General features: G+C 37.1%; 1 protein-coding gene across 4 annotated transcripts in view; it reads right to left on the bottom strand.

The window, feature by feature from the left end:
- LOC126369333 (schwannomin-interacting protein 1 homolog) overlaps positions 1-11407 on the bottom strand; it is a 33283-nt gene extending 21876 nt beyond the window's left edge. For all 4 annotated transcript variants that reach the window (XM_050013672.1, XM_050013683.1, XM_050013691.1 and 1 more), the window contains exon 1: positions 11161-11407. Coding sequence is in view for 1 of the 4 variants with exons in the window: in XM_050013700.1 (XP_049869657.1) it covers positions 11161-11176 (16 nt within the window). In the remaining 3 variants the exon portion in view is untranslated. The remainder of the gene's footprint in view (positions 1-11160) is intronic.
- Between the last annotated feature and the right edge of the window lie 8974 nt (positions 11408-20381).

Below are 20381 nucleotides of genomic sequence, written 5' to 3'. Positions count from 1 at the left end.
CCCTTGCATATTTTATATTTTGCCGTAAGTAATTTAAAATACTTTTTGATAAATTGTAAGTAAGATAAAAGAAAGAATATCTCTGTTTGCAGTAAAACGCCATATGGCTAGTACTTTCTCGGAATCTTGATACGAGAAAAACTTATTAGTGAACATGTGACTACGCTCTACAGCTCCAGCAGCGTAGCACGTGAGTAGATCGCGCTTATCTCATATAGCTGCGTAGCAAGAATATTGCTACGGTACTCGTAGCCATTTCTGATTACAATTCCCTCACATAGTATCAATCGCTTATGGTAAAATTTTCTAAAAATAGTACACAAATGCTTAGTATTTCTATAACCTGTTACCAAACACACGTCTGTTTTGCTTAATGTGTTTGTTTCTTATAACAGTGTACCTAAGTTATTTTGCTAGGAGGTGACATGGGCGGTGGCGTGACCCGGCGCGCCCTCTAGCTTTCGCTCCGTTAATGGCCGCCAAAATGATGGATAGCCCGCGTAAGGCACGACAAAACCGAGATACACGAGCCTTTACTTATACGTCGTAAATATTAAAATTCTACGAAAAAAATGTAAAAACTTACAATAAGCTACAGCAAGGGCGTACCCATGAAAATCAATTTTAATTAAATTAGTCGACCTTAATTGGATTTACTGCTTACATTTTTATTATTATATTTAAGTAAATACTTCACATAATTTATAAACAAGCAAACAAATAAACGATTAATTTATATGGGAAGTAACTCCTCAAAGTTTAATCTTTTAATATTATAGTTACATTAAAATAGTAAGTAAGTACTTTCTTCTCGGATCAAAGTTCTTAGCAGCTGGTTGTGCCCATAATTGTACATGTAATTAATTATATACCCTTTAAGGGTAAATGAACATTTGTAGGTACGGTATACAATGTACAATGCTACTCGCTATGCTTTTCCTTTTCACTGCAATGCCGCAATGCACGGGTTCACATTTACATATTATAATGCTTTAGAATATATTCTCTAACATGTCCATATGCTGTGTACAGTCTTCTTTACAAGATTTTATTTACTAACATTTTATGAAACATTCGTAGTCACATATTCGGCGCTCGACTGACAAGTGAAGTAAGTATTGGTTCAAAGATTTGAGAATTCCCCCTCAACACAGCATACCACTTGACTGTAAATTACCAAGTAAGTACACAAGCTTCATATAGCTGTTGAATGTGTGAAAACGTCTGCATATTTTATCAAAAACTTATCTTTCACAATAAAAACGCTGATATCAAATATTGTCCGTCCATACATAAATACCTATGTATTTAAATACAAATTCAGACTATTATAATCCCACCGGGATTCGCACCTGCAACTTTAGGCAACTACGGTCTATGAATTGAATCTAAAAATCCATTAGTTCGAACGAAAATTTAACTTATGACTTCAGGGTTAAAAGTAAATTTTACCTTATAACGTTCCGAACTAGCTGGAACTATTTTAATCCGATTGTTCGGCCGGTGGCGAGGGACAGTTTAATTAAGGCACCAGCTGGCGAAATATTCGCCGGTCACAGGAACCGTATTTAAAATTTTTGGTTGTTTTTCTTTAGAAACTAAATATAGTAGGCAAACAATACCAAAAGCTGCCGATTCCTATATTAAATGTCAATGCATGAAAAGAAAAACGCTACTTTTATCCCGAAGTACACCACAAAAGTATCCGAAAGGTTATGTACTTATATGTTGTGTGTTATAAATACGTTGCGGTTATACGTCTCAAAGTATCTTAGTTAGGTACTTTGAGAATTTGTATATTTCTTGAGATAAATAATTATGATGAAGGGTTGTCTCCTGACAACTTGTGGCTCAACCTTACTCAATAGGGATTACAAGCGTGAGTCTGTATGTCCCCGTTTCCTCAAGTTCCAAGGCCCAAAACACAGGCGGTATACAATCCACTTACGACTGCTAAAGCAATTCAGTTAATAACTATCATGTAAAATTTTAATAGTCATGGAACGCATTTTCACTGATATATCACATCCATTGCCACCTTTAATAGTAACGACTAACAACTACCATTACACAAATAGTCAAGCTTAATGTGAAATATGTGTTCAAATATAGGCCGACCCATATACGTCGTATACTTACTTACTGATATTAAAAACTTGATTCATTTTATTGGAAAATATTTTCTACAAGTATCAATATTGGTAAAATAAAACGAATAACAGTGTTGGAAAAGCAAAGAGAATTTCGTTACTGGCTATTTATTTTTGTTGAAAGTTACGACCAATAACTAACTTTTAATGGAATACGAGCATTCAAATTCTAATCTGTAACGAGTCCGTTGTTCGAGCTGTGATATTGAAAACCTTTTGTATTTTATGTAAAAAATCTCTAATATTGTTATACTATAGGTACAACTGCCTGCAGGCCTGAGGTTTACTAATCTCTAAGGCTTACTTAACCACATTTTACGTAGAAAATAACTACATCTAGCATAACGACGTCGACAATTTAACAAGAGAGTTAAGCATGGTTTACGGATTACAGGACATTGCCCTCCCCCTACATTACCCCAGCCTGTAAAATATTCACTTATTTACATATTATTGTCCTACTTGTAATTAAGTATATATGGAAATATGCTTCAGCCGTCTAAAACATAAAAACATAGAATATTACCATATGCTAAGTGGAAATCTATTTATAGGCAACTTGTGCTATAATTAAACACGCTTTGACATTTTATAAGTTGATTCTATATACGTACGCTTGACAACTTATCACATATTGATTGAGTATTCCTGAAATACCTCTACTGTAGTAGTATAACATACACATTACTTGTAACACACCTTCATAAATTATTTTGTAGCCCTACTTAACTAGTACTTTTCCAACCTACATGTAACTTTATTTTCATCCAATATCACAGTCGCTTCAGTGATAGATAAGTCTTCCAGATGTTCCAAATTATCTTAACCATAGTCCCTTAAGAATTTTATGACGATACTTATTTTCGTTAACATTTTTTACGACACTAATTTTCTGCGTCTAAAACTTAATAAACGGCCATTTTTCTTTTCAAAAGTAACAGAAGAAGAAGTTAAATAGTTGCGTTGGATGAAACAATGAATAATGTTTTTGATAATTGTTTAAATTTTACGTATAGAAAAACATTTCTCGAAAATAAAATCTTGGAATGCTCCTTGCCAGAAGCATTATAAACCATATTTTAAGCATATTTTGAAATCAATCTGGGATTGACATGTAGGATATTAACACAGATCATCTCACCCATAGCATGAGACATTTGATGAATGTAGCTAAAGAACAAGCATGTAAATAAATTTCACAAAATTTATATTTTGTATTAAGTACCTACCCAACTACAAACTGAAAATTGTTAGCTAGACCACAACTGGCACCTGACGAGGGTTTATGTATATTAACGGATAATAGCATATAAATTTGATCCAAACCCGTTCATATCTGGAAAATAATACAGAAAAGTCGTTCTATTTCCAGGTAGAAACCCTTTCACCGGTCGCGTTGTTCTATTTCGAGCTCATTTCTCTCGCCAGCCCGCTTTGTCCCCCGCTGATTTGAAAGCGAGCAATGAATGACTGCCTTTCTTTTCCCTTTGTTTTCATCACGAGCTCTCTGAATAACGCAATCTGTATTATTCCCTATTCATAAATATTATTTCGCCAAATTGCTTGCCATTTTCAAAACCTATAAATCTGATCTCTGTGATGATCTGTTTGAATAATTCGTGCTGTGCGGACGATCAACAATTGTTTATCGTTTATACGTAGGTGTTCAAGGTTTACTAAGGGCATCGGTCGTAGAGTGTTGGCTCAACCTACGACGTTAGAATATGTACATAATATTCCCGTTTAGCCGCGGCTTATCACGCAAACGCTCGGCTTAGACGTCAATTACGTCTGACATGAAAAACACGTATACTTTGTATTATTTTTGAGTAGGTAGGTACCTATATAAACAAACAGCTTTCTGAGATGTACCTCCGTCCGATCATGACCAAAGCAGGGGACGTTTTTGCTCAGACGAGCTCCTCTTACATCCATCGCTTACAGGTGATGATGCAACATCATTTCATGCGAAAAGCCACGAGTGCCCCTTGGTTGGTTCCTTCGCAACGACATAAAAATTGGTCTAGGTCTCCCAACAATTGCCCAATGGCTTAAATTAGCTTCAAAACGTTTTTTCGATTCTGCTCCGCACCACCCAAATCCCCTGGTAGTTACGGCTTCCGAATACGTACCGCTTAGGGACGGTACTGAACAGTATCGGCGCCCGAAGGACGTAATATACGATCTCGAAGACCTCGCGACAACAAACACTTCAGAACCCCGATACCGACCCCGCCGGCGTGGTTGACTATTTATCAATCAGCGCTTATCGCTAATAATTTCAAATATTATACTCTCAGACGACGGCCCTGAGGCGAGGTGCGCGCCCAACTGGGCACACTCAGCCCTGTTGTTTTAAATGTTGGACCGGGTGAGAGTCCTCAGCGCTCCCCATTTGTCAAGCCAAGTAATTAATGCCATTTGCGGCAAATCTACAATCCAATCACACAGTCACGTCGAAAAATGATATGTACCGTGGCCAAATGATACACATTTATGTTTAAATATATTATAATTTATTTAAATCGCTTGCAAATTACGTGGCGGTTTTACGAAAGTCGCTTGTTGTGCATTGATGAAAGCTACAACGTGTACGTATACAATTGCATCGGGGCACACAGGGACCTAGTTATATAAGTTGCATTGTGTTGTGTCCCCGCCTATCACAGCGCACCGGCTGTACTAGGTTTATAGATATAACATAATTACGCACCATTGATGTCACACTGAGTGCAATACTAACTTAAGCACCTAATTAAAGCAGCTACAACCTACATGTCGAATGAAATATGTGGGTCGAGCGAAGAGCACTTTAAGAAGTGTGCAACCGACAGCTACATTAATACAGTCTAGTATCTATAGTACAGCCTATTCAAACCGTGAATGGAGTTATTCAATTCATACGTGATGAGAATTTCGAATATTTCTACGTGTAAAAAAGAAAATTAAATTCATTCGTAATCTGAAAATACGAAATGGACGTGGCCCCTCAAAATTACACTCGCATAGTAAAATAAATTCTCTATAATTGCGTTGGTTGCCGTAACGAACAGCTTGTAATCTCGTTAGATCGAAACTTAAAGGTCACGTGAAAATGGTCTTTATATTAACAGCAAAAGCGCTTTATTCACAGCTTCCAACTAACGTGATGTGACATTGAGAGAAAATAAGTCTGAATTGGATTGCGGTTGCCAGTGTAGCGGACCTTGCTAGGTTTGCTTAATTAGAGGACACCCGAAAATCTTTATTTGTGAAACGCGAGCAGGATAGAGAGAAAATTCTAGTAGATACGGTTTGTGTTGGCAATGCACCACTGAGTTTACTGATGCAGTCGTTATACCCGATTTTTTTATATACACTCTGTATACTAGGCACAGGTTTCACCTCATAACCATGGGGATGTGTCCCACATTCCATATCGCTACTCCTTAGCCTCTGCTACGGGCATGGGTAATCAAAAACTTCTCTGTGCAGCTTTTAAAATTACGTTTTTGCTTCTCATGAGCCTTCAAAACTCAAATTAACAACGGTACTATTCCTAGAAAAGAAAATAAATGTAATAATTAAATGGGTCGGGTCGTGTAGTAGCGGTTGCATTAGGTAAAGTTCACACGAGCAATAAAGTGACCGGCGGTAAATGAACCGTTTGCGCCGTAAATAGCGCTTACGAGCAAACAGAGAACCTTTCTACCGGCCGATCTACTACTTGTTTTGAAATCGTTTCCACTATGCACACTACTACCCCGAGACTAATAGAAATCTAAAAAGTAAGTCTCTGTAACACTGGCGCCGGATAAAAAGGGTTTACTTCGTAAAGTAGGTAACCTACACTCGCAACAAATGAAATTCGTCGAATAAAAGACGTAAAATTAAGTAAGTGCGTGCGAACTGGTTGTTTCGGTTAGGTATATACTTAAATAGATATTTCCTTTTTTACTTAGTTTTGTGTTGGATAAAGACTGTTCGAAACACCAAACAGTTGATACAAACTCTCGTCTCTCTATTTTAATTTTATTTGTAATTTTTTGTGAAGTTCTACCCTTAGTTCTACACATAATCAGAGGAATCATAACATTAATTTCGCTTTTTTTTACAAAACTTCTGATATAATCATTCTCTGCAGAGTTTAAACGTGAACTCTAGGGGACAAATGTGTGACCCACGTGAGGAAGGAATATTAATATCAGCAAAAAGGATTTTCTCTTTATTTTAAAATGTAACGTTAGGATATTATATTGCCTATATTTTTTTAAGTAACGGTAACACAAGCATGATTTGTTTACGTATTTGTGGCTTACTCTACACTCATATTATAAAAAGTTTATGAGTTTGTTTGTAGGAAGTAATCTCTGGAACTACCTAGTGAAGTGGGGGATTAAAAAGGCTATATCAAAGCAATTCATCTATAAAAAGGCAATATTTCTATTTGATATTTGTTTACATCGCGCACTTACTTTTATAGGCGCAAATGTCAAATTGCAATATTGCTTCATTAGATGAATTGCTGGCCTTTTTAACCAACCAGATTGTGAACATTATTCCTGAGTGCTAAAGTATATATTTGATAACCGGCCCACGCGATTCGGAAAGTTAAACAGCTAAACACGTTTCCTCAGAAAATCACCTCAAGCCGCTTTTGTAGCATGTTCCGTAAAATATTCAAATTTAAATTTTCAAATTCAAATTCAATAATATCTTTATTCAGTAGGTAACATAGTTACACTTTGAATCGTCAATTTTTACATAACGAACGTCTCATCCGCCTAAAAGTACTGCAGCTTCTCACAACCTGTATAGCCGGGGAAAAGAAGCTGCAAAAAAACCTCGGCACAGGGCCCTAGACGTTCTTTTAAAAAGAAATAAACAAATTGTACTGTGACAGCTTACAAGCCCATCTCCTATAAAATGTCCATCACGGTAGTCACGACGTGATCCCTTATTCGACTTGTACGACATTCCCGGGATAAAAAGATAAACATAATGTACATACTGCTGTTTGCCAACCCGTGCATGTCCCTCAATTCGATTCACTATAGGTGATGGGTACTCACGTAGAGTCCATTGTCGTAGTAGTTATCAAAGCTAGATCGTAGATTAGTTGTTACTGCTACGTTGGACTGGAAACCATATAATATTGAATCTCCCTACCATTTCCCAATGGCTCAAATTAGCTTCTAAACGAACACCAATGCTTATCGGTATCAGCCCACTAGGGGCCGATTCTCTTAAATATAATCCTCTCACACAACGCCCTGAGCCGAGGTTCGCACCCACCTGGGTACCCTCAGGCCTGTTGTCTTATTTTTGTACCGGGTGAGAGCCCTCGGCGATTCATAGTATCCGCTATTGTATCAAAAATACTATTTAAAACACGTTGCACAAAATTAAAAATGTATAATACAATAATATAATGGTGTCGAATTCTAACCGAAATTAATTTTAGTATAGTTTCAGAGAGACCTACCGCTATCATTTTTTTGCCACTAAGCGTAGGTGAAGGACGGTACTATTTTTAGAGCAGCAAAACTACAAGTATAATTAAAATTCGTCCGTTCGAATCGCCGGAATCATTAAAAAAAGTATGTACTTGTAAGTGTGTAAAACGTACGTGTATGTAGGTAGCTTGGCAGCGAATAGAGTTAATTCCCTGCTTGCCAGTAATACTGTAAAACTATTTCAGCTGTGTATTGCAATTCTTTTCAAGGAATAACAGTAAGTAAGAGTAAAGCCAGTAGCTAGCTGTCGACAGTAAATGAGCCGTGTCGTCGTAAACAGTGCTTAGGTACGTTCGACCGCCGACCTACAAGTATGTCGATAGTACTGCTTTGTAATCTCTTGGACTACTTTCTTTCCATGAGCCTTTAAATACAGCTTATCCGTAAGTATTACAAAGAAAATTATAATTATGTAGGGCAACGTTTATACATATTAGGTACATGTATCGATGGATTATGAATTTTCTATTAAGGATACTTAATAAAATGTTATTTATCGGAGGAATCACAATAATTCAAATACAAGTCCAATACCTCAGTGTGTTTTGTCATTTGCGTCTTAGCATAAATATCAAAACAGAAATCATTTATTCAACATAATTACCAGTGTGATTAACCTGTCAGTACCTAATCGTTAATCTAATGATAAATACCTACTAAGAACAGTAAAACATAGCTTACAATGTCCGACCTATAAGTGACGCATCAATCATATTAATAATAACATAATAGTCGAGTGATATGTATGCAAATAATATGCAGCATGGATTAATCTTTTCGTATGTATTCGAACTAGACATGGAAATAAACGTTTGATATATAGGTATATTAAGTATAATCCCATTTCACAGTTTTAAGTTTGTTATCATGCATGTTTATAGGTACTTAATAGACGCAATTTCTTGTATATTTTCACAAGTCTCTTATTAGAGTATGTGTGTATCCTCTTTAATAAATAAGAAAATATAAAAAAGTTATAATAATAAGCCTTATACTCTCTACGTGTGACTCGGGCACCTCGTTAGTTAAAAGAGGCATGGAGGACCCTCAAAACACGCCTCTGTACGGAGAAATGCAAAAAAATATGTACGTCGTTTTCTTTGCAAAATGTTCCTTCACCTATTTATATTTAAAACACATTTAGTTCATGAGATCATCATCATCATTACTAATTTAAGAGCCACGCTCTTGTCGGCGTAGCATTCTCTATGCTACTTTTTTAGGAAAACATAGGGCAGTGGTTTCCCTCTTGCCTTCCGCCCTAAGTTTAGGGGATAACATTATTTATTTATTATTTTGTTTATCTGATTAGTTGCTTTTTGGATATTATATCAAGTTCTAATAACGTTTCAATGTATCGGTAGCTAAATTGTCAAATAATAGCTAATGGTGCTAATTCCTGTAAATACCATCTAATTTTATTTTAAGTTATATCTGTCATTTTCTTATCCGCCGAAAAGGAAAGGGACGGGTAATCGACAAGCATAAAATTTATGGAACACACGTCAATTTTAAGCACAAATCTAAACCAACCGTCTAAAAATTTTACATCCGTCAATAACCCGACACAGTTAAGTAGACAGCACGTCAAACGGATTGCATACCAGCGACGTACCTTTTGATTCGCCCGGGTTATTCATTCATTCACTCATTCTTCCTAAAATTAAGAGCTGTGAATCATCCGTCCCTTTCCTTTTCGACGGATATGAAAATGACGGATATAACTTTAAATAAAATTAGACTGTGTATGCAGGAATCGGGGCCAATGTTAATTAATTTGTTGTGACTTATAACAAAGCCTCGTATAGCATTTATTATTTGGCCGGACAAAGGTCCAATATTCGGTTATACCAAATAAACTAAAGATTAATTTAGAAAAAATCATCTCCGTCTCTATTCGATCCCTTCTATATCTGGAGCGGGCGGCAAGCTTCCAACAGAGCAGAGGTACCAACTTCCTTTACTCATATAGTTGTATTATAAGGGACCCCGGCGGTATTCACCCCTTATATCTGTGCTAGCACGGCGGATATTAGAGATTCCTCCAACTCTAAAGGAATGATAACGTGATACGTGTTCTACGCAGGATTCATTATACGCCTTATTATTATCTCTCACAGTCTGATCTCCAGACTTGAAAGAACGAAATTATTTCACATGAAATTACTTACATTTTACACTGTGAAAGTACCTAAGATAAAGTAAAAGATGCATTTCTTATTACTCAGTAAGTTTGCTTACATATTAGAAAACTAAAGGTAAGTAAAGAAGAAAAAAGAAGGAAGGTATCTACCTTCCTAGGTAAGGAAAGTCAGTAAAATTTCGGTCTCAGTCAAGTTACTTATCGGTATTCCATTCGTAAATGTCGTTATATTCGTAAGTCTAAAAAGGCTCAACGGTTTTTGATGAAATTAATTGTGAGTGTTTGACTGCATCATAGTCTGTTTAAATTCACAATTAGACCAAGTGAGTGATGCTGTATTCGGGATCGTCTGCTATTTATTAAGTAATATTGAATACGTCTAGATAAGGATTATAATTATACATTGATATATCGGGAGTCTTATATCCCTGATTTTAACGAGCTAAGAACCCGGTATTGTGTGTTTTAATAAGGATTATGATTCATTTCAAAGAACTTATTTCAGAGGTCAGTTACTTATAATCAATGTTGACAAAACAGTGAGAATTATAACCTGGATGTTCGGGCCATAAGCACCATTCTATTATTTTCGCTGTTTATTCTTGAAGATGACATGATCATTCACTTATATACCCTTTAATGGGTCGTATTTGTAATGTAGAGTCGGAGTTGTAATAATAAAAGCAACTCTAGCTGTAACTTGCTTTACCCTTGTGCTTTCTTCAAGGTCTCAGTAAAAGCAAGGGAAGTTGTTTGCCATTGGTATCGATTGCTCTGGCTTAGATTATCGCTACTCATGCCTCCGTCTTATAAACTTGAGAATAAATAAGCAACCTGAAGATTCTCACAGTATTTTAAGTTTGAAGCTAAAAAACTAAAAATAGATCTTTTATCTCACCACTATTTTTAGTCTTGTCGATTTTAAGACGCTTCTCATTAGGTAGGTACTAACAGATATTCTTAGCCGTTTTCAATCTACGCCATACTAATAAAAGACAAGCCATTATTAAAGATAACAACAAAATTCAACACAAATTTACCCAGAAATCCGTTTACGCTGCATAGTAAATCAAACAACCGCTGAAGTTTATAGATTCCGGACATAAATTTTAGTAAACAAACGACATTAATGCTAATCCACTGAACAATTTCAGCATTTGTGGCTACACAATTGTGAAACCAAGAAGGTCATCTATAATAGTACAAACGTAGCCGCTGCACGCTGCAGAATGCAGGTTGCATCACTGTGACACAGACAGATGTATGTGGTGTAATGTCTACTTACTTTGTGTGTAGGTAGGATAGCCCTCCTCAGACTCGAAAACGAAGCTAGAAGTCAATAGCAAAGTAATAATGTATTTAAGAATCGTACCTGTAAAAGGCGCCATCCTGGCTATAGGTTAGCGCAGTCACTGAATAATAAATGCAGCGGACAAGGTTATCTGTTATTCGTCCGAGTGCTGGGATCCGGTGCAGCGTCGCTGCTCGCCACGTCCCGTCGGCTCGCGTCAACTATGTGTCGGTAGGTATAAGAATACTTTACGTCACTTAAGTTAACGAGGTTATAGTATGAGGAGTGGGTATATTGCGGCGAGGTAGCAAGAACGTACGCCCCCGCGCGCGACTCGGTGGCAAGTGCTCGCGTGGCGTACGCCGCGCCGCCCCGCGCCTCAACCATCGCCGGCTAGTACAGGGCGGACGCATCGTATCAGATAAAACTCCCTTTTGTTTGCAGATAATGGAACTTACCGAACTCAGACAATGTTTAATGTAGACTGGATTCATCTGACCCAATGACTAATAAGAGATACAGACAAAGTTTATTCGATTTTCCCCTTGGAGCTTTCAGAAAAATAATGAGTTTATTCATTCAGAAAAGACGGTTATCCGTATTCCTCGAAATTGTTCCATTGAGAGGCGTGATTTCGTTATACTCCTTTATCTTATTTCAATTTACTCTTCCGATTGACTTATTTCAGAAAAGAAGAGCTTTACTAAGAATCAAAGGAATTAAGTACTTGAGTAAAGCGTCCTCTACCTAGTAAATTTTGTAAAAACGCGAGTTATTGCGAACTTTGTAAGGCTTTTCCCGCGACCTTGTCTTGATCATGGAAACGAAAACAGATGTCGCTGAACCTTACGTTTTGTTTTCCACCACTAAGGTTACGGCGAGCTTTTCACAGTGTGTTCAACCACTCCGCAGATGGCGCTAGTAACAAACCTAGAACCTTTTCTAACAGGGAAACTTTCATATTTTTTTACTCCATAAATCTACATTCTTTATGTCCGACTCACCAGTGTGTTAAATTCCCGTTAAATTGCATGAAACTATCCTTTATAGGTATCCTTGTCGTTTCGTTGTTCGTATAAACAATGATTTACTTAGTACTTACCTATAGACTTAGATTTTTTCGCGCTTAGATTTTCCACAATTTTTTACCTAATGAAATGTGAACAGTATTAGTGCGTACAAAAAACAACAAAGAAACAAAACAAAAGAAACAAAAAAAAAACAAATAAGAAACAAACAACCCAAAAAACTAAAATCACTGCAATTTGGCTAATAGTAACAGCTACTTCCTGGTAATTGGACGGGGTTTTCAGGCCGTTACTAATTATATAAGCCCACAGGAATGTGGCTTCTAACCGCATGATATTACAAACTGTCGCGGACAATTCTAACTTTGCGGTCTTCCAATAATACAGTTTTAATGGAAAAATGTTTTGCCTTCGTTCAACAGACGTCGACTCGTCCGCTTTTCACGCCATTAATTTTACTGAAAGCTTTTCTTTATGCCTAAAATAAAAACGCGTAAGTATACGGTTTACATTCCTTGTATTTTAAAGCGCTGTTGTATAAAGAAGTAGAAACATTTTGTAAATTAGGGTTTGAAGTGTTGCCAAAGAAGGGTGGGGTGGTTACGACTGCGACAGTTTTCACCACGCTTACTGTTTTAACGGTGATGTCTCACGATGTGTTTATTTAAGGAAATGACTACGCGCTTTCCTGGAAATTCACTTCTAAGTAATTTTCACGGATCTCAGATTTTGCCTTGGGTGTTAAGTTAATATCTTACTCTCAGTTGCGCTTGGCTTTATAAGGATTCGGAGATTAAGTTCGTTCGGGGCTTCAAAATTCCTACCCTTACTTTTGTAACGTGTATCATATGACAATATAAATACTCTTCCTTACCTTGTTTGGTATGGTATAATAAAGCGAAGGATAAAGAATGCACTAACATGCTGCTAATAGGGTAGTTTACAACGAATCAAATCGGTTACTTTTTAATAAACGTCAAAACACGAAATTACTATGGAATTTGTATGAAAAGACACCTGTGATGTCATAGAAAAACGTGACAAAATGTCGCACTAATTATTAGATTTTTCTTTATTAAAATTCACACAATAAGTTTAAATAGAAAAAAGAAACGTTTTTGTCACCTGTAGATCTGTCTTTAGTTAGTGATCAGAATTTCGTAATTTCCCTTTGACCTAGGAAACTACCCAATTATACTACATCGTAGAAGACAAATCGTGAACGTCACAACTTGTTCAAAATATTACGTAAATTACAGCTCTTCCTTAAATATTTTTTTTCAGAGTGGCATACACCGGTTGTCCTGACGTCAGGTTGGCCGGTGTGTGAGACGTTCAATTTAATGTCCAAAGTATTTAGGTACTATTGAAGTACACTATAGGTTTTCAGAATATATTTCATCATGATATATGCGCCGTTAGATGTGCGACAAATAAATCACGCAATACGTACGACCATAGTTACCTACCTAGTAGGTACCTGCTTAAGTAGTACTAATGTATTTAGATTTGTCGAAACTGCGTTTACATAATATTACGTACTTAAATACTTCCCTACTTACCTACCTTACATACTTATTTTCAAGTTTAATTCGTCGCCCTATTCAGAAAGTAATTGTGAAACGAAACTTATTCTGCAAACAATTTTCTTTTAAACACAGTAGCAAACCTTTCTCAACTTGAAAAGAAAGATTGTATTGCGACAAAACGAAACGTAAGATACTTAGTTCTGTGAAAACCAAGGGTAACTTTTATGAGTTATCAGTTATCTCTTCTTCTATCGTGTGGGTTGTGAGGTGAATTACCAACCGCATCAACCCTGGTGTCAGGATTATTATTGAGCTGCCACAGGCCCCTAACATGGCTCATGTAACGGCTGCGTAATTACATCAGTAAGTAGTAATCGGGATAACGGATTAACGTGCCCTCCGAAGCACCGATTATTTTCCTTTCGGACATTTTTCTGCTTATCGTGTGGGTTGTGAGGTGGATGACCAACCTCATCAACCCTGGTGTCAAAGGCCCCTGACATGACTCAAGTAACGACTACGTACTTACATCGATAAGTAGTAACCGGGACCAACGGCTTAACGTGCCCTCCGAAGCACCGATCTTCTTACTTTCGGACAATCTGGTGATATCCAAACTAGGGGTCACAAAGTGTTTTTTGTGATATGTCCCCACCGGGATTCAAATCCGGGACCTCCAGACCGAGCCCACTATTCAACCACTGGACCATAGAGGCCGTTCTCAGTTATGCTAAGTAGGAAGCGGTTCACATGAATACGAAATTGCACTTACTGGCTTTCGAGACTGCAATTTCAGGAGATAGATGGCTCTCCAGCCTCTCTCTGCCCTGAAATAATACAGATACGTTTAGTTGCCTAGGAAAACAGTCTGGCTTTACAACGCTTAATATATCCTCCTCCGTTAGTGTAGACAAAGAAATATCGTGCTATGTCACAGCGTATTTATCAGGACTAGCGCGTTACAAGATATTCCCATCGGTCTCACTGTCAAATCACTTCACTTCGTAAATTCCCACATCTGAAATGACGTACGTTTGTAGAATTATAACATATACTCATCATCAGCCCGTTAACGTCCCCACTGCAGGGGCACGGGCCTTCCTTATGGATGGATAGGGAGATCGGGCCTTAAACCATCACGCGGGCCCAGTGCGGATTGATGGTTATTAACGACTGCTAATGCAGCCGGGACCAACAGCTTAACGTGCCTTCCGAAGCACGGAGGAACTCGAGATTAAAACTTTTTTTCGTGGTCACCCATCCTATGACCGGCCTTTGCGAAAGTTGCTTAACTTCAACAATCGCACACCGAGCGCGTTTACCGCTACGCCACCGAGCTCCTCAATAATATATACTTAATACAACTAGGACCCCGTTACCGGACCCGCCCGCGTGGTTAACATACATACATAAACTCACGCCCATGTTCCCCGAAGGGGTGGGCAGAGCCAAAAGTAATCAGAAGACTATTTGCAGCCACTTTTGATACATGGTCCTAAGATGGATAACGCGTGGTTAACGTTTTCCTTCTTACGTAGGCTACCGGCCTACTAGGGACCGAATCTCTCAAATATAATCCTTTCAGACGACGCCCTTAGTCCAGATTCGTGTCCAGTAGGCCTAACGTGCGCAACGTGATAAAATTTTGTTACGGTCGTTTTATGGATTCTGACGATATAATTATGTTGTTTTGTCCATTGGTGCTAATATTTGAACCGAATAAGTCATATCTTTCTGTCAAAATACGAACAAAACCATGTGCCACGTATGTTAGGGAAAAAAACAAACGATTTTGACAAAACGTATTGAATCGATCGATAATTTTATCACGTTTCACATCTTAGCCCTGCACGGCACCCATAGGCTTGGTTACCTGAAATTTTGAACCGAGTGAGAACTCTTAATGCTCCATGGTATTCGTTATTGTATCATAAATACTATTTAAAACACGTTGCGTAGAACTAAAATGTTACATTTAAAATGATTAAAGTTATGTAGCATGTTATGGAAATGTAAAGAGTATAATAGGCTTAGTTCTTGAATCACGGCGCGACGCCCCGCGACGCCTAATGCTGCATAAGCTCATTTCCCCGTCCCCTCCCCCATACTTCACCCACACTTGTCCGCTTTAGTTCACACTCCAACGATCAGAGTGTATGTATACCGGTTGTTGGCACTGTTGCAATGTTTAAAGGAAACTGGTTGATGTATTTAGGAAGTTTCGTTTTTATAAAGAATTATTAACATTGTAACGGTCGTAGCATGCGTAGCAAAGCGCGTAGCAACTACGATTGAAGACAATTTACGTTTTTGGAAATTCACTTGTAATAAACAGTTGAATTCGTAAACAATGTTCGACAATATTGCGTGCATATGCTATAGAATAAGTAACGACTCTTTGTCGCGACTAAGCGTATAATAATAAAAGGAGTTATTGATACCGTCAGCGAAGCCACTTACAATAAACCTAAACCTATGTCAATAATTTCGCTCTTCCCCTCCGAAGATCAATAAGGGCAAAGAAGTTAGATAGGAGCTCTCGACTTTGCAATAAAATACGAGGAGGCTTCACATTGGCATGTAATACAAATATTGTCATACCGGCAGTCAGTTGGAATGGGGATAAAGAAAAATTAAAATGCGTTCCACTGCTTATTCTTCTAATCTTGTAGACTTGTACTAGACGTATAGGGATGTGTCATTTCTAACATGATAAACTACTACACGACTCATCACATTCATCATAGAACTTCAATACGTCAACTATTGGCCTCACGAAGGTCCCTAGTTCGAATCCCGATGGGGAAAAATCACAAAAAAAAAAACACATTGTGATCCCTAGTTTTAGATTCGGACATTGCAGGCTGATCACCCGATTATCCGAAAGTAAGATGATCCGTGTTTTAGAAGGCACGTTATGTAATTGGTCCCAGCAACTATTTATTTAAGTAAGTATATTATTATAGTTGTTTATGAGCCATATTAGAGGCCTTTGGCTGCTTAATAGTAACCTTGTAACAGGGTTGATTAAGTCAGTCATTGACTTCACAACCCAGACGAGACAATAAGAAGAATACCAACTGTGGCTGCAAGTTCCCTTTTGTGGCTCTGCCCGGCCCACTGGGGGTTATAGGCATGAATTGTGTCTATCATCGGCTTTGATCACTCAAAGCGCTCACGGTACTTAGGTAGATGTTTGTGTTTCCTTTTGCGTAACTTCTGCTTATTTAAGGTAATGTGATTTTAGGGGTCGCACTGACTGAGTAATACGAGCAGAGAACACAACAACGAATGAATTATTTGTAGTTGTTTTTACAAATAAAAAAAATCTTCAATAACGATTTTGTTTTTATAGCACGGGAAACTGATAAAGAGGGAAAATATTCAATAAATTTAAAAGCGTCAATTGCTTTTTATAAATAATAATAATAAAAAAGTTATTTAGGTAAAATCTACGACACACATATACATTTACAACATTAAAATATACACACATTAACATTAATATTTAGTTGGAAAACATAAAGGTATATGGGTGCCGCAGTTCACCAAAATCTTTGCACCTATCCTATCTTGAATGAAACTTATGAATTTTCATATCGTATGCACAGTTTTTTACCCGACTGCCAAACGAGGAGGGTAATATTTTTGTTTATATTATCTCTACATAAAAAGAAAACGAACAAGGGCAGAGAAACATTTTTCTGCCATTTCTCCTTATATTACTCACACGAGAGACCCTAAAACAACGAGGCAACTTAAATGTACCGTATATTTTAGTTATTTACTGTGGCAGGTTCAATTTCCATCATATGCGGAGGGTGTAGTGTTCTAGCACCTCTAACCCGGGCCGTCCGCCTGAGATCGTGCTTATTGACTCTGATATGTTGCGTAGATGAAATTGAATCTGAAATATGTTTTTGGATATAAAGGAGATCATCGGCTCTCCATACTTTGGCCGGCCCAAATTTGAAAGTGCCGGCCAGAGAAAAAAAATGTGTCGAACCTTTCGAGTAGATTGCTCTGGTCATTTTTTACTATGACACCAAACGTGTATGACCATTAGTTTGGCTTTAATTGGATTTTAAAAATCACGATTTTTCATACATTTTGTAAAAAAAATTATTGTGTCCGTTTGGAAAAAGGGGATACAGGCGTATTACAAAGGACCGTTAGAACATTTATTAGTATGGCGCCAAACTTTGGCGTTTGGTGCTATAATAATAAATGGTCAAACGGATAAGTTATAACGGATTATACCAATATTGTTTCTTGACCAGCACTTCACATTTTCACCAAAAATGTATGAAAATTCATGTTTTTTTAATTCGAATAAAACCGAAAATATTGACCCTACAGCTTTGGTGCCATAGTAATAAATGCTCAGACGGATAAGTTCTAAGGATATATACCATTATTGTTACTTGGCCGGCACTTTACATTTTGACCAAAAATGTATGAAAAATACAGTTTTTTGAATTCGAATAAAACCGAAGATATTGACCCTACAGCTTTGTTGCCATAGTAATAAATGCTCAAGTGAATAAGATCTAACGGAATATAGCAAAATTATTTTTTGGCCGGCACTTTGACTTCTGGGCCGAAATCCGATGATCTCCTTTGAGATTCTTCTAATAATGCTTTGTAAGAAAATTTCGATTATGTTGTTGTAACTTATTCCACAACATTATTAAATAAGTATACAATATTAAAATAAAACGCTATGGGCTACATAGATGCGTGAAAAAAATCTATATCTAATGCCTATAGTCTTATAAGTAGGTGCTTATACTTAGTCAACATTTGACGTCGATTTCATTTTATTGACCATTACACGATCTGGCTGAAACAGAGCAATACAAGCCTCCGGGCTGAAACCCCAACGGATGTAATGTAAACCATAAATACTTCTGATAATGATCGTGGAAATTACTCCCGCAGGATTACCCACCTATACAAAACTTATTATTAAGTATAAGTAAGTACCAATTAATACGGTGCCCGAAGGAATTATAGATATAGGTAAGTAAGCGAAACACTTGACAATCGGAAACCAAGAGCATAAACGTCTCCCCGAGCGCATTCTAAATCCATTCTCTTCCCTCAACCAGCACAGTCACATGAATTTTCGGATAAATGGACGTACGCAAAGATCAAACTTTGCAATTGGAACTGTACACAAAGGTAACATGAAGACTGCGTAAAGAAACCATTTGTAGTGTCGAATCTGCAGAGGTAAGGGATCGTTGTGAAAAGCAGGTAGAATTCAGGGAAACTGCCAAGAACGCCTCATCCCACGACCCTTCGAAACCGGGCCCATTATTATAAAATATCACCTATAAACGTGGGATCACTTCGCGAGAACCGTAAAGATCAAAACCGAGCTCCCTTCAAGTACCTATTACTGGTAATAAATGAGCATACGACTTCCAGGAACAACCTTTGCTAAAGCTCAAGTCTAATTGGATGTGACTTTGCATAAGCATGATGTTTGATATAGTCTTGTTAATGAAGCTATACTAGTCGTATTATCATTTGTGAAGGCATTAAAACAACAATCACGTCATTAGATGTTTCGTCTGTTATAAAAGCAATAAGCGAAGAACGAATTAAAGGTCTGTAAACTTCTATTAAGTTTTTAAATTCATCATAAATATTTAAATGTACGGGTGTTTACACGAACATATCATGAAGTTTATAAAATTGTAACAGCGTACCCATTCAAACATAAAGTGTATAATACTACATCATCTTGTTATCTTAACATAGGTATGTAATATAACTTTTGGGTCGTAAGCACGGAGGCCGTAAGGGACAAAAAGCAAAAGGGTTAACGATTTAATTTAGTACCTATTATCTTTTTTCTGGACGGCGTTAAGTACCCAAGCGAACTAAGTATATATACGCTTCGCGAATAATATATTCATTCACTTTATCTATGCTGTCATTCCCACAAGTAACTATGTGCATGTTGTTGTGTACAAATAATTGTGTTTGTTGTATGACGAGAGTTGAGGACCTGTGACCTAATTAGATCCGAGGCAACACTTCACAGCGCAACTTTGAATGGCTCTAGAAACGCCACTACGTAAGAGAATACTCCGCGTAGTACACATGTTTTGTTCTCAGTTTATTTCATTTGTAAAATGTAAGGATGGAACTACGAAAGGCATTTTTTTATGTTTTTGAAAACTATCGTTATGTTTGTAAGTGATGCTATGATAGGAATTAAATATTTAGTATCCATCAACAGCGTAAAACAAGTAAGATTACCTTATAAATACTTATAGGACGGAAATTCGGTAACATGTTTACCTAAACTGACGACGGAACTGACGGAACTGGTGACGGTAGTCCAATATATAGCTAAAGTTGATATTACCGTTCATCGGCTTACCTGACTTTTTACGTACGTTAATAAGTAAATGAACGAAAACAAAAAAAAGTAGGCGTAATCTTATAATGTATCGATGTACTTTTGTATTCGTTCTTTTCTAACATAATATCGCAAAACACAGCAATATACTTAGTTAATGTGCGACCAAACATTTTAATTTCTACTATTTAAAAACTACTTAAAAAATATTAAATTAGTGTTACACGATATGCTAAACATTCGGTGAACGGCAGGTAATATCAACTTTATAAATATTGGACTATCGACAAGTTTAGGTAAATATGCCATCGACTTTCCCACCTATACTTATAAGTAGTGGGTTTTAGTTCAATATTAGAAGAGCACATT

The sequence above is a fragment of the Pectinophora gossypiella genome, chromosome 1, assembly GCF_024362695.1.
Source record: "Pectinophora gossypiella chromosome 1, ilPecGoss1.1, whole genome shotgun sequence".
Lineage (NCBI taxonomy): Eukaryota > Metazoa > Arthropoda > Insecta > Lepidoptera > Gelechiidae > Pectinophora > Pectinophora gossypiella.
The sequence above is the reverse complement of the archived record's forward strand: the minus strand, read 5'-3'. Positions and strand labels throughout refer to the sequence as shown.